General features: G+C 38.4%; 1 protein-coding gene across 5 annotated transcripts in view; it reads left to right on the forward strand.

The window, feature by feature from the left end:
* The window catches only part of VPS13B (vacuolar protein sorting 13 homolog B), a 761,266-nt gene that overhangs the window by 597,106 nt on the left and 147,773 nt on the right, over positions 1-16,387 (forward strand). For all 5 annotated transcript variants that reach the window (XM_018559352.1, XM_018559343.1, XM_018559336.1 and 2 more), the window contains exons 36-37: positions 14,151-14,353; positions 16,085-16,295. In XM_018559352.1, the coding sequence (XP_018414854.1) occupies positions 14,151-14,353; positions 16,085-16,295 (414 nt within the window). The remainder of the gene's footprint in view (positions 1-14,150; positions 14,354-16,084; positions 16,296-16,387) is intronic.

Here is a 16,387-nt window from a genome sequence, read left to right on the forward strand (position 1 = left end):
TGGGAGGGGGGGTGCTTCCCATTGGAAGTTTAGACCGCTATTACAGCCTAACCCTTCCTCACTCTTAAGCTGAATTGTATTTATTGGCTTGTGTAGTGTGATGGAGTGTTAAACCCCTGCTAGGTTTTTATTGCAGTCTGCGCTAAGGAGATTCACCTTCTCCATTTGTCCTGGACCAGACTGGTACAGAGAGTAATAGGAAATTCAAAATTTTAGATTTGTCACAGAAACAGGAGTTGTGATCTTCCAAAGGGGACGCCTGATCAATGACAACTATTTAAGAGGGAATTTGGAGATATTTCCTGTTGTGTCTTTCTCAGTCAGGAAGTGAGGTGAAATCTCTCCAATGGGACACAGCAAACAAAATATCAGGGGCCCTAACCATTCCCTCCATTATCCAGAAATAAAATGTTTTTGGTTTTAATACACCTAAATGGATACATTCAGAGGCTTTGTTCTTTTTAGCAGTTGCACTGGATCTTGGCATTAGTGGTTCACTAGTCTTGCTTGCCACCTGGAGTTGCACTTTAATTTCTCCAGCCCAGGCTGCTGATTTTTATTCCTATTGTCCCCTTTCTCCTCTAAAGTGACAGAAGGTGTGTGCATTCTATAGGGAAATAAACATTAAATTAAAATTGACTACCTGCAATAACAAGCAACAGAAAACAGCCCTTTAAAATATCCCAAAGGGCTTTTTAACTTTTACAAAGAAATCAAAACTCTGCAGCACTCAAACAATAGGAAATGAATTCTCTGTCGATAAAGCCAAAGGACAAGCGAAGTAATGTAAATAGCCAAAAGGGATTAAGGTGGAAGTGTAGTATGGGGACAGGGAAACAAATTACTAACAAAAGTAAGTGTATACTGGATGCGGGTATCAGTGGCTCTGTCAGCGTTGACACCTTGACCCAAGTCCTGCAGACCAAATAATCCAGGAAAGTTGCAGACCTCATCAGCTCGCACACATCTGGGATTGTATTTGTCATCTTGGCATTCTGTGCAAGTGCAACACAAAAAAAGAGTAAAGGATTATCCTGACAATGAAGTGAGTTACTGAATCTTGTGATAATGAGAAGCAGAAGAATTCTAATTCCTTTCTATGGTCCCTGAGGTGGAGGTGCGTTTATAGTTGAGCAAAACGTAGAATGTAGAGGGAGGAACAGATGGCCTAAAACCTATGAAACAAGACACCATATAATCCTAGGGTTGAGTACCACTATTAATCCTGGTCAGTCCCCTACTGTTAGTTTATAGCTTCTCTCTTAGTGGCTACTGATAAACTAGCTTCAAAAATGCTGTGTTCATGCCGAGTTTACAAATGGTGCAGACATTGATCAAATCCTGTTCACACGTTCAGGCTTTGCGTATGGATTTTGTACAATTTACAAACCTTAATATCTGACGGAAAATACAGCGATGATAATAAGTGCTCAAGGGAACCCACATACTGACAGGAAGAATGTGTACTCTACTGATGGCCTAGGAGCAGTCAGCAGTGTATGGAGTGTAAGGAACCACAACAGATAGCTCCAGAATTTTGGAGCTGATAAAATTGTTTGGAAACTTCTGACCAAGTTCATCATACTTCTGAACAATAAATAGATGTAATATTACAATCTTAAAGAGACCCTGTCATCAGCTTAGAAAATCGCACTTAAAAGCACAGATCCACTTGGAGGGATGGGGAATTTCTTTGGGCTGGGGGTGTGTATGTGGTGGGGCTGCAGTAGTGTTGGTTAGTTTGTTAAATTGTTCATGTGTGTTGCATTTGCTTCCAAACAATATAGTCAGTGGAATGCTGTAATACTTCTGTACTGATACTACTTGTCTGAAGGACATGTGTTTTACAACTGATTCTATATAAGATCTCTGTTTTAGAGGAGACTTTCAAGAGTTGCTGTTTGGGTAGTACACTTTCTATGCTATAGAGCAGAAGGTTGTTGCAGTAGGAAAAATGTTATGTATTGCAGATGTGTATACTTGGTGGGCACTGTCATTGTAAATGCACTTTCTTATTTATTTTTTCTTTGTTTTCTTTTTTAAAATCACAGATCAAGTATTTTACATCAAGTATTTTACACGCTTACCTTACATTGAACCTCCTAGAAAATGTTACCACTTCAATTTTCCAGCACAGCCACATTTCCCTATCATAGCCCTTTGCTCTATTAATGCTTTTACAGACAAATACCTTGCATAAAAAATAACATTTAATGCACATATAATCACCTGAAATCATGTTCACAGTGCTAGACTCACAGAAATATGCAAAGTAATAGAGCCCTCACATGGCTAGCAGTCGGAGGCTGCAGTGGCTAGGATGATCTGAATCTGAGAATATACACCTATCATGCCACAGAACAACCTAGACACAGTCACATGTCAGGAAGTGTACTGCTATTTTTTGTGTGGTATTCAAGACAAAAGTTTAAAGTATTTTTTTAGGGTACTGTGTATGCACAATGAAAGCTTCTCTCAGGGCATCAAGCTCTCCCTTCCCAACTAATTACTGAGCTAGTTGCAAAATAACCTAAGCTAAAAGCTCAAAATACTTACCTAGATTTATGGTCACTGCAGAGGAGGAGGGTCCTTCTTTACATGTCCATATCATTGTCTGGGTTTTGAGATCGCTTATTAGATATCAAGTGGAGTCTGTCAGACTCTAGGAGACCGTAAATGGTCCGGGGATTGATATAAGGCGAAAACACTGGTAGAATTTTTTTTTTTTCAAATTGGGGGAATGGATAAGATTAGGTATGGTCAGAGAGATGGGAGACAGGAAGAGTTTGTATATGTCCAGAGATGGTATTTAACATCTCTAGATGTTTCCATACAAGATATCAATTCTTTTATTTTTAAGTAAAGGTTCATTTTACTGGTTGGCATGGCTGCTCGGGCCACAGACGATTGAATAGACAATGTGTAACTTGACTGCTATTTTTACTTCAGTAGCCTTTTGTATGATTGTGTAGGAATGCGATATGTTAGAATACAACTGTTCTCATCAGAGTCCAGTGCATATGGCTCTGTACCTGTGTGTTGCAGGTCAGCCATAATGACTATCAACAGATTAACATCTTTGTCTTTATTCACTGACATGAACTCCCCATGAACCATGTTTAGATAGAAAACAAGATTTCTGGCCCAAGCTTAAATAGGTAATTAAGGCCTTTTGATATAGTGTATACTACAAGAACTCAGCCCCACTTGTGACCTTATCCTAGCCAATAAAGTTAATTCCTGTACTGCCTGTGATGAATTAAAAAGGTTTCCAGACCAGGCTGTGTGAGTGTTGGAAATGTGTGATACAATGAGCTTTCTGCGGCAAGTGTAACAGCCTTCTGCTAAAGCGCCTATTAATTCACCAATATTTGGCATCTGTTTAACATCACTGCACTGGAGTTCTTTGTAAGGGAGCCTGTCACCTAAATGCAATTTAGGATCCAGTCTTTGCATAAAAAAACTTCACTGTGTTTTTATTTCTGTAAAATGGCCTTACAGGTTCTGGCTAAATGATACTAGTGCCAGCCATCCATGGCCTAGTATTTGTAAATGATAGAACAGTTTCCAGTTTCCCTTGCCACATGAGACCACTCCTTAATGATAACAAGCACTTGTGAGTGTTGGAAGTAGTGACCTAAACATGTGTTTTCATCTTTTTAATTTCCTGCTGCTGATGTGGGTATCGATATACCTGCAACTGAGACCTGTTCTGCAAAGGAAAAACAACGTTTCATCAGCCATACTGTTAACTTACACGTTGCTAGGTCATTTAACAATTTTCTTTTTTTTAAATTAAGTATTTATTAATTTTTACAATATATCACAGTATGCTTCTTACAAAAATAGAAAAAAACAACAGAAATAAAACATATAACCATTAGAATCAAACAATTACAATATTTCAATTAAGTATGGTCCTTTTGCTAAGCTCACAGTTTGCGATCATCCTCATTTCCTAATGTACAACATACAAAAAATTCCTCAAACCATCATTTGAACTTGATGTAGGAAATCCTTATATGCTTACATAACCTTAATTTAGAACACCGGGGAAAAGAAAGAGAAAAAGAAGAAAAAAAAGGGGGAGAAGGAAACCCTGTCCGACATCAAGTAGTATCCATTTCCAGATCATTCACCATTACCTCTAGATAAGCTGGTGTAGTCCGAAAGGTGATCCAACAAGCCCATATTTTCATATAAAGTTGTTGTTTACGCCTAGAATTGGAAATCAAATTTTCCATAAAACAAATATGATCTGTGCTCTGGAACCAACAACATAATGGTGGATGGTGAGGTTTATCACCATTATTAAAGGGGAATCAAAGCTTTTGCCGCATTAAGCAAATGCGGCATTATGGATTTTCAAAATAATGGTTAATGTTGATTCACCCGTACAATGAAACGAAAGAAACCAAGGGTAATTTTTCTGCATTGGATTGGATATATTTTTTTTCTTTAGTAGGAAGTATTCTTTATTGCTTATAGGTACTGTGTTAATAGCCTGTCAAGTGTTAGCTTGCAATGAACCTTACATAAGTGAGGGTTTAAATATGATTGCCCTGTTCAGGTCTTTCTCCAGTCCTTCCTTCCACAAATAGATTCTTGAAGATAATTGCAGGCCTTTAATTTTTTGCATACATTATTTTTCTTTTCCTCCCCATTCTTCTCATGGTGGCCATTTTCACTAAAAGCTGATGAATCCATCTTCTATTACTTCTGGATTTCAGGCTTATGTGACTCGACAGTGCACATCATCTCGGGGGTAACAAATGCCTTTCCCTGAGAACTCGCAAGGTTTGCAGTTTACAGATGAGATTTCCCAGCAATGCACTTCTGATGTAGCTTTCTCAGGATACATGTCTTAAGCTAGTTATACACCTATAGATTTTCGATCGGGAATTTTTGTTGCTGCCAAGAACCCTATTTTGATTCTAGTTCAAATAGCCCATCATGCACAGACCAATGTCAATTTGGATAATCGTACTTTAGCAATACTAACTCACCGAATTTCGTTGATCGACAAAACAGATTTTCGTTTTCGTTTGCGCATGTGCAGTGTTCTTGCTGCAATTGTTTGCGCCACTAATCCATCTATTTTTGTACGATTCAAAAAAAGTTTTCCAGCCTGACCAAGGAAATTCGGCCAGAAGTAGAGTAAAGTAAAATTGTTGGCGTCCCATCAACTGATCGATTATTGTACGAAAGACCATTCGTGGACAATTTCCGAACGAAAATCGGGGTATGGGCTACATCACTAATGCCTAGAAATACCAGGAAGTGGAAAAATAGAAATTGTAAGTGAAAGCTAAATATGTTTGTTTAACTAATCAATGTAGGATGATTTCATACCTGCATGCAGACCTGCATGTTGATTAGATTTTTTGTGAAAGAGGGTGTGTCCAAGTGTCCATTTTAAAATGCATGTTTTAAGTGTGAAGACGACCTAAAACCTTCAAAACATTATATTTATTTTTCTGAAAGTGGAGACCCTGTAGAATAAAATGTAGTTATATAATAATTGCTGTACTTTTTATCAACTCTATATTTTCCGTAAAGTACACTCAAATTAATCAGAGAGAGAAAGAGAAATTGCTACAACTTCAGGCTTACATCAGCCCTTCATCAGGCTGGAAACAGTACTATATACAATCTATCTATTACACATATATTTAGTTATGGGAGCTGGAAACATAATACTGTAATCAGCTATTTGGTTATATATGCAGTTTAGCAGGTGTGAGTATACCAGATTTTAAGCAGCAGGGCTATATCATATACAAACAGAGCATCCACTGATACTTTGTCTTTTTATTATTTATTTGGTATGTTCAGGCAAATTGAAAGTGGTTTATGACTAGTTCCTAGGTTTAAGAGACCCTGTCCCCACATCCTACTCTTAATTCAAAAGGTAGAATGTTAATCAATGTTAGGTATATTTACAGAAATGCTGCAGCAGTTTGAAAGTTCTAAGCAAAGATATTACACCTGCAATTCAGGCAAAATATCATCACTTCTTCCAGTGTCAGAACATGAGGCTTCAGCACCGTTTGCTGCTCTCTACCCCCTGCTGTTTCTGATGGAAGTCTTACAAGATTGGTATTGGAAGTCACCGCATAGTAAGCCCATAGTGATTGTTTACTATGCAGTTGCTCTTTGTGCCTATTCTATTCGATTTTTGTACTTCCAGCAGAAACACTCCGACGACTTGATTTTCTGGTTGAATTGAGAACCTGATATTTCTCTGTATAGGAATCATAAATTGCTGCTGCAGGCAGTGCATCTATAGGCAAACCTAATACAGATTCCCTGCCTGTGTTTAGTAGTGGGGGTGAAATGGGGTGACATGTCTCTATAAGGTTAATACACATGGGCAAATGTACAGTAAATGGCCCAGGTTTGGTGCATAAAAAGTGCATGGAGACCTATGTCACTAGTGACCATGCAGTTTGGAAATTTTTGAATGAATTTTTGAACAATGGAAGAGGGTTCGTTCAAGGATCTGATCAGTCAGTGTGTGTTTATGGGATAAGTTGATTGCACCTTTTCCTGTGCAATTTGGCTTTGAGGATTACAAAAACAAACAAGCTTTGCAGTCAGGCCTTCATGCCTGACCTCATACTATGGTGTCTAAATCCATTCCGCTTTTACCGGGTCTAACCATGTGATTAGAGCCTGCTATAAGCAACCTGCATCCTGAGGTTTCCTAGTACATTGGCGTAAGGGTTCGTAATCGTCAATGTCTCTGTTAAGCAGCCTTTCCAAAGTAAACAGAGGGAAAGGAAAGAACAGCAGAGAGATTATTTTCCTTCAGGTTACTGGTTTATAAAATGTTATTTTTGTAAATAAATTGTTCAGTCCTTTCTCTGCAGACTGCAGCCAAGATTGAATGTTGTGCATGATGGCATGTTGCCCATGAAACTTAATGGCCATGGCAGTAACTGTTAAATGCTGATATCCGTTGTCTTACATACAATCTCCGAAGCACAAAACTGTAATGCAAGTTGGATATTGATAAATTAAATTAAAAAGTCTAAGTGTCCCATTTAATGGGTATATCTTTGATATTCACTGGTAGACGAAAGAGTTAACCATTAGCTGAACAGGATGCTTTATATGCAGTTAGGATTTAACTGCTTAATATGTCTGCTTTCTGGTTGTATTACTTTTCCCTTCAAACTTTCCAGTTTTCATCTTGTGATATTTTATATCTTAATTATAATAGATATGTGAGCATAGCAGTTATGTTTTGGCATAAAACACAACTGTGTTAGGTTTCATGAAAAGAGTTTCATGCACTGAGTAAAATCACTAATATCTAAGAGTGCTAACATTAGAAGCACACCTTTTAATGCAGCTTTTAATATTTTGTGTGGTGTAGGCAAGTAATATAGATAAAACACCGACACCTAATGATACCTGCACACACCTCCATATCTCCCCTCGAGTATTCCAGAAGCCCCTCAACTTGGTCATTTTTTTGAAAGTGCCAGCTTGAACGGAGTAATGTCCATGCCCTCTGTTGATCTATAGGGATGTCTTCCATTTTGATGGTACAAGAGAGATGAAGGAGAAAGCAAAGTCTTAATTTCTTGGCTCAAGTCAGAATTTGCAACCTCCTAACAAAGGGTGCAGCTTCTTGTGACATGATTCTCTGCTTTGCTACACTGCATGTAGATGAGGCTGCAGAGATTGGGCAGTGCTCGAATTGGGAAACAGATTGGGCTGCATTTTTATGGGCTCAGATTCTGAACGTTTCAGAAGATGGAAATAGCTTAACTAGAGTCAATGTGTATTATTACAAATCATATGGCTCCACAGTATGTTATGATGGGGAGGACCTGTCAGTGACAGGTTATAAGTAATGCAGCCCTATTTACAAACCTTTAATTGGTAACATAATAGTACTATTCCTGGCATTGACAGTCTCCACATCTGCTGCTATTATACAGATACTTGCAATGTCCATCTCTGCTGCCAGCACACCATGAGGGCAGGCTACCCGAGGAGTCCTAGAGTATGTATTACACTTCAAGAGTAGTATGACACTTTCTCTGTAGTTCACAGTAGTTGCCAAAAATAATATCTTGACTCTAAATGTAATCTCGTTGAACCCATAATGTTTTTTTGCAATAATAATGTTATTCATTTGTATTTTTCTTATATCATTGCTTTACTGCCACAGTAAAACAGGTTTTTAATAAAATATCTTAAAATAACGTAAAATAATTATTCTTCCAATTAATAAGCATAGCTGATTTGCTGCAATGGTTTGGGTCTGGGCAGATAAAACTTAAGCCCTGATTTAAAGGAATCATGAAGTTGTAACACTTGCTCTAAGCTTTTTTGTGCTCCTTGGCAAGATGGCTATGCAAGTCGGAGTTTAATCGTTTATATCCAGAGCTGCTGATTTAAATGGAATTGGCTTTTAATTTTGGCATAAAGTTGCATTTTTATGGAAAATGCAATTTTATTCATTGTCTCTGTTTCAAGTGATCTTTTTTTTTTTTTTTATTGTGTTTGAATAATTTTGCCTCTGGGAGCGCTTGTAGTTTGGGAAGAGAAGCGCTCATGCCAAACAATGCTTTTATGCCTGATATAACAGGTCTCATGTATCAGGGATCACAAATCTGTGCAAAATAGACTTCACTTGGGGTTTCACTGACATGTAAACAGTGTACCACATGTATCCAATCCAACTGGCGCGGGGGAGAGGGCTTATCTAATGTTGCATTGGAACTCTTGTCCTGTTGAAGTGTAGCAGTTCTGAGAATCTCAGAGTTTCAGGAATATATTTGTGTTCTGTTGACTTTTCAAAGTAAGACTAACTATATATGGCTAGATTCCTTTTGTTCAGCCTGTGAGCTGAACCAGAAAAAAATCAATTGATTCCTCCATCCATCCACATTAAACAGCACAGATGAAGGAATCTCTGGTGCCTGTTACTGTATTCAGACAGCCGCACCTGTTTGGTGGGCAATGTAAATACTCCTGCTCAGTGTTGGGCAGCGTAAATACCCCTGATCAATTGATGATCAATATAAATGCCACTTGTACATTTGTGATCAGGGAAAATTCCACCATTGTATCGGTGGTCAGTGAAAATCCCCTTCTTACACTGGTGGTCAGGGTAAATTCTTCTTTACATTGGTGGTCAGGATAAGGTTCAGTTACATTGGTAGTAAATTAGGGTAAATTCCCCTGTTACATTTGTGGGCATTGTGTCTTTTTAAATTACATGTAACTTATATTTTATTACAGTATATTAAAGTTTCGACTGATTACTCCCTTTGCTGTTTTAGAAATATGCGCCATAGTTTTAATAGTCACATTTTAAATTAGGGCTGGGGTGATACTTCTCTTCTGCTATGTTTGCCAAGCAAAGTCTTACTATGTTTGCCAGCTTTTTTGAGATGTCAGACTTATTTTCTGAGCATTTGCAAGAAACAAACATCCTCTGTTTTATCAAAGTATTCATCATTCGAAGAGAAAGTGGCAGCAAATGCAAAACTACGTGTACAAGCAAATCATAAAAGTTTATGCAATGCCAATTTAAAAAAAAAATTGTGTGTGAAAGGCTTTGATTTGACTCTGCTAAGTTTTTATTGCTGTCTGTAGAGGTTTTAATCACTCTCTCCCCCCCCAAAAGAAAACAAGTTTTGTCTTTAGATACTTTTTAAAGTCATTGCTCTTGTATAAAATGGCAAGTAGCTTAATTTACATAGAACTTAAAAAGATAAGTAGGCCTGCTTTGCAAATATAAAGTCTTTCCTACCTACAGTATGTAATTAAGAAGTTTGTGCCTGAAATGTTGGTCCCTGAGTTATACAGGTTCACTCATTAGGCATGCAATGTCAGATGTTACCCTCCCGACTTCAATACTTCCTTTAGACTGTCTTGGTCGTCGCAATGATCACTGGGCCAGACATTATAGAATTACAAATAGGCCACACCCACAGCACCAGTCATAGCTTAATAAGTCTTTACATTCTACGGCTCAGTTATGATTTCTATATTTCTTGTATGGCTTTTGTTATAATTCTGGAAACCTGAACCATCTGTATGGTGCCTGTGTCCCTCAGGCCACTTTCTTAACATATTTTTCCAAGTGATCTGATTTCATGAGGTCAGTGGCTAAACTGATATTATAAAGGTCTGTGCAGTTCTATATATGACACCATAAAATTCAGTTACCGTCCGGGGAAATGCATGAACATCTAGTTCAAATAAAGCAATGATTTAAATCTGTTCTGGGTAATGCTTATCAGGAGAATGGGACCACCGCTGACAGCATCTTTGTTATCAAGTAGACAAGGGAGATTAAAGGGTAACTATTGTGGTTTTGGAATGTGTTTTTAAGGTTATTATTTATAGGTTTATTAACTATTGCTTTCTGTCTTTTTTTCCGGTATCTAAATACAATTTTTGTTTTATAATTAAACATTTAACAGAAGGTTCCCAAAACACTATGTGATATTTTAAAAACTGCTAAAGAGTGGGTTGCTTTATTGCTTTGTTTGCCTGATAGAAACCTCAGATCAGCAGTTAGATACAGAAGTCACTGCCTTGATGGCCCGTTCCAGTCCTGTAAACAAAGCAAGAATAGCAGCCACTTCGATCAATAAAACTAGCAAAAAGAAAAGATGAACGTGGGCAGGGCAATATACAAAGCAATGGAAAAAAATCCCCAGCACACTTGCCAGCTAGTCAGCACAAAAAACCTAATTAAACTGTTTAAAAATGTCAGGTTTTTATTGTATACATTTGAAAATACATGTGATACCACACTGCCTCATCATAGTGTGGTCCCTAAAAAACTTTTTAAGCTACCAACTATGGGACATACAGTTATGTAGCAGTGATTACACAGAGCAGGCTTACTTGGAGGAAGCCCCTTCCTGCTTAATGGTTCTTTAAACAATGGGCTTCTTTCAGCTCACCTGGAAAAAAAAATCATGTTAATGGTGTGAAAAGAAGACAAGAGCTCCGCGTCCTTCCTGGATAGAAGACTACATTATATTAATATACAATATTTAATATTTTCCTAACTAAAACATTTTTCAAAAAAGTTTTTATTATTTTAATCCTGACCACAATAAACATAAAGAAAATGTGTGCAAATCACTATGCATTCCCTTTAAAGTTTTATCCGTCAGTCTTCCACAGTCATTGATTATTTAAAGCTGGCCGTACACATCCTGATGCAAGTGATGTGCCTTATATCAGATTTGCTATCAAAATTCAGGTTGTGTTGCAAGTAAAATTAAGTAAATAGGCTGCATTGACATTTCACATCTGATGCGTCACGCCACCAACTCAGAATCCCATCAGTCCCTGTCTGGGTGATCATAAGGAACAATTAAATAAGCACAAAATGTGCTTTCTTTGTTTTTGTTGCTGCAGGAAGGTGTGGACAGTAGCAGCTGAATACAAAGCTCTCACCTTGCCTCTTTGTAGAATGTCGCTACTGACTATAATTTTTGTTGGGAGATCCCCTGGTTTATGCCCAGCCTGAGACAAATTAGTGTTGGCTATGCAGATTGTCGGCTGTTTTAATCCCTCCGGCCTGTGATCTTAATATCTTAACTCTAGTGGTTTGGAATAGGATATGAACTTATTAACAATGTGACTGAGTCTGGGTAGTGCACACACCAAGTGATGTAGTTAGTGAAAAGATAATATGGGTTTGGGTGATTACAGTAATATATAATGTGGGGAGCAGATTGCTTCTTGTTTCAACATAATTAGCTCATGACCATCCAACGTATGACTCAATTTAGAAATAATTTAGGGAATCAGCTACATAGATTATGTGCTTAGTTCTATTTCTATTAAGGTGTAAGGAACTGTGCAGTTGCAAATACTTCCTGGTCCTAGGGGGCAGTACAATGAGATTGCCTTTGAGGTCAGTAGTTACTGTGAAATGCAGATATTAGACAATTCCGAGTCCCTTTAGCCCCTGGCACACAAGGCACTTCCCGCAGCTACTGGACGTCCCATGTCTCGGACCTCTGGCTTCCCATAACTGTATATCAGTACACCCAAACATAAGAACTGAAGTCTGTGACCACTTTGGCTGGTGCCAGCTATTAAAAAAATCTTTAACTCTATTAGTTCCCAGAAACATTAGAAGCCTAACAACACTATGAATGCAGAGCTCTCTGCTATTTGAGCAGGGATGGGAATCATGGGAGAGCAATCATTAAAGAAAGAGCTGGTCATGAGGTAGACAGAGAGTAGGAGATAGTTGTGTTAAATATAATTTGTTGAATCTCACATTCTGAAACATTGTATTGAACACTAGAATTATTGTCCCCAAAAAGGGGCTATCCACTTTTCTCTATTATATATTTTAGATAGAAATAGGCTCCCTTGGTCATACTATTCAATTAAAATAGCTAAGAATTGTCACTTAAATTATAATTTGCTATATTTTTCATGTAATTTTGGTTTGTTTCAGAATATACCAAAACATGTATTGAATGCCACTCAGTGTTATGTTAATATACTGCTACAGTTCAATTCCTGTGCCCCGCCGTCTTCTTGGCCACCTGGCTCTTCTTTGATTTTCCTTTGATAAACATCACAATATAGACCTTTAGCTATTCTATCATTTGAGGCGGCAGAAACTCACACTTTGTGTGTTTCTTTTTCCCGTCAGAGGGTCTGCCTGATGTACTGAAGTGATCCATCCCTCATTCATGTATTGCAATAAGAGGAGATCTGCTGGGAAAAGCTAGAAATAACATTTTTAAAAGCAGGGGGCTGTTTGGCATATTCCATACCCATGGATAGAACAAAATGCCCCTTTGACATGGAGCAACATTTCCCTGATCCAGTCCCCCATGACCAGCCTAAAAAACAGATTGCTTGCAAGTTCAGCATATGTATTAACTGGTGCATACAGATACAGATATCTAGCGATTATGTATATTATAAATTGCTATGTTACTGAACTGAATTTTCAGGCAAATCTTAATGAGGTTGAAGAGTATTGGTAACTAATTTATTCTATTTGTCCCTCACTCCTCTTTGCAGTAAAACTGGTAGCCTACATTAAATCTCCATTAAAGATGTATAGTGAGTCTCTGAAATGAGGGTGTTGCCTTGATCTCTGGTTTTATCAGATAACTGAACAGATAATACTGATGAGCCCAACTCCCTTTGCTCCTTGTCATCTCCATCAGTGGTGCCTGTCCAACTTGTTTTAGGTTTCATCTTAATGGCAGGGGTCCATTGATTGAGTCAACAACTTGTGACCTAACAACGTGAAGGAGTTGTGCCCTCAAAAAAGATGTATCTTTTCATTCTCTGTTATTTAGGGCAGCTTTGGGGTGTGTTCATATTTATCTCTGGTGGGCCTCCAACACACACCCACAAAGTATGCAATGCATCTGACCTTTTAGCACATTATAACACATTCATGTGGAAACACAAATGCGCTTTGTTGATGTGCATAGAGAAAAAAAGGGTGAGCTAATTTTTTTTGTAGCGTGTACTCTTGTAGAGGACACATGAATGGATGGGCTGATGCAACGAGCAGCTGCGCATTTAAAAATGTAAATCGCCATGTGCTGCAGTGCACATTGCAAAGTGTGAATGAGCCCTTGCTCTAGCTCCATGCTGCCGTTTCATATTGTATCCTTCTTCTGCAGAATTCACTAAGTCATTGTGCAGGGAGGGACTGTGGGGGAGCTGAATACTCAGCAATATCTTTGCCATCCCTCTGCAAAACACATTAAGTAGCAGTATATGGAGAATCTTTTTTTTTGGGGGGGGTTAGATGCAGGGAGCATTGTGGTAGACCAGGGGTTGACTTCAAAAACCCCATGTGATTTGACTTTTGTCCATTAGTCCCCTGATCCCATGAATATGTTTACTGCTCAAAATGATATCCTGATTCTGGGGGGCATGTCAGACAGCTGAAGGACTGGGCTACTGCTTTGTGTGTGTGAGCGCCATGGTCCCACTCTCCTATGTGCTGCCAACACTGGATTTTGTAACGTTTGCTGCATTGCTTAGCTGTTTAAAAAAAAAAACCCCAACAACAACCTAAAAGAGCATTATATGTATTGCTGTATATGCAGCATAACTACATTAGAGTCTTCTGAATTACCAATAAAACCTTGTATGTTTCTCTTTTTTTATAGATTCAATCTCTGCGGCATCATTTATGCTGAATGTAAGTGATTTTCTTCTAAAAACAAGCCTGAAGGACAGAAGCAGGAATCTCATAGGTCCAGTTTCTGGTTCTATAAATCTGGATGCCAACTGGTGCAAACATAGTGGGAACCCAGGCCTCTCCCGGTCATCTCCGAAAATTCTCATTGATGTGAGATGTGGAGTACTTCAGGTCAGTATGTTCCGAAATGAAACACCAATGTTTAAACTTACTGTGAATAATTGTGAAGAAACACAATTGTAGTAACTAGAAAGTATTAAAATAATTCCTTTGTGTTCCTAAAATGTAAAGGAGCACTTTTACTCAGTTTGTGTTGACTGATAACCAGTCCTACTGACTGATATTGTTGATGCTCAAAAGTTATCTCCTCCTTTTTATAACTGCAGAGTGACCCAAATGTGTAGTCTCAATTACAAATATTGACCTATGTGTGCAGATCCTTTTGTTGCTGGCATTGATCTGGATATGCTGATTTTATCGGTAGTACAAGCACTGCCAGGACAAGCACCTAAGACAGAAAGGCCAAAGTGCCCCCTTCAAGCTATGCAGCATCATTTGGTTGCAGGCCCTGTCCTTTTTGCATCCACCTCCTCCTGAAGAGCCTAAGGAGGCTGTCTCTTCTACCTACCCCTTGGCCTGGCCCTACATAGGTGTATATTTTACCACAAACTAATTTATTCAAAGACCAGCAGCACTTCTGAAGCAGCATGTGTCCTTATTATGATAACAGTGGATAATGCCTGTGTATTGTGTGTTGAAACTGCTAGTCTCCATCGGAAACTCAGTGACAGGGTGACAACGCTGGAATACAATTAGTAGTGACAGGGTGACAACGAAGGAACACAAATGGTAGTGACAGAGTGCCAATGCTGGAACACAATTGGTAGTGACAGGGTGACAACGCAGGAACACAATTGGTAGTGACAGGTGACAATGCAGGAACACAATTGGCATGGAGGGACAGGGTGCTGTTGTAGTATCACAGGAAATGCCTGAACAACGAAAATGGCAGAATCACAAGATGTTATTATTAATGAAAGCTGCATATTTTTTTTTTTTAAGGGTAAAATTACTTTTGCAATTACATTAACATATTCAAGATGATATGAGAAACCCAAAACCCCCTTGTAGAGCCACGATAATGCTAATAAATGGCACAGTACAGACAGAAGTGGAAGTGTTGTGGCAATTGAAAAAAAACAAAAACGTGAAGGGCTGTGTCCAAGTGCTGTGGGTGGCAACGTGGGACAACCTTCCAACAACATAACATAAGGAGGCACATTTTCAAAGCAGTTTGCAAGAGTTGAGTTTGTGCCGCCAGAGGAGACCTAAATCACCCTCTTGCTCCCCTTGTGTCGCAATAACATAGGTCATATTTTTATTTTTTTTTGAGTTTCAACAATTTCCCGTTCTATATGCTTTAAAGTGTGCATGAAAGGTATTCTTTAGTGTAATGCAGCACTGACTTGTTTGAATCCAAGCTCTTTCAAGAAACTTTGCAAATGTAGCTAAAGAACAGCTTGTAATTATGAATTATCTACAAAAACCACACTCCACAAGAAGTAAAACATATGTAAAATACGCTTCATAAAACTGCTTGTTTAATTTTCACAGGGGGCATCTTAGTTGCCTTCAAGATAATAGTGATGTGTTTCATTTAATTCATGGGATACTTTATCTGTGTTGATATTAAGCAGGACTGAAAACAATAGCAATACTGTGCCGTGAACACGAGCCGGAGGAAGTTATCTCTTTGCTTTTAACATTTCTCATGAACTATGGATCTGATGCTGCCAAATAAAATATATAATCAATGTGAATAAATGCTGTTTAGATAACTTCCAGATTGAGCCGTAGGTTTCTTTTTATACCTTTCCATGGCTAATAAAGTTTTCTTTCTAGGTTTTCTGGGGTCAGGAAAACCTGAATTGTTTAATGCTCTTAAATGAACTCGTCCAAGAATACCTGAGAAAAAAGTTGGGATTGGGCACACCAAGTCCTGAACAGTACGTTCTCCCGGTATCACCTGCTGCTGTTAGACCCACAACCTGTAAGACAGAACAAAGTTCTGATGACCTGAGAACAGGTTTTTTTCAGTACATTCAAGATGCTGGTAAGAAAGTACAAACAGAATACCAACTTAGTTTTTTCGTTTTGAATAGATTAAACAAAAAGATAGAAGTTCTGCTTCTCCCCAACCCCCCC

Source organism: Nanorana parkeri, unplaced genomic scaffold (genome assembly GCF_000935625.1).
Source record: "Nanorana parkeri isolate BGI_ZX_2015 unplaced genomic scaffold, ASM93562v1 scaffold16, whole genome shotgun sequence".
In the NCBI taxonomy this organism is placed as follows: domain Eukaryota; kingdom Metazoa; phylum Chordata; class Amphibia; order Anura; family Dicroglossidae; genus Nanorana; species Nanorana parkeri.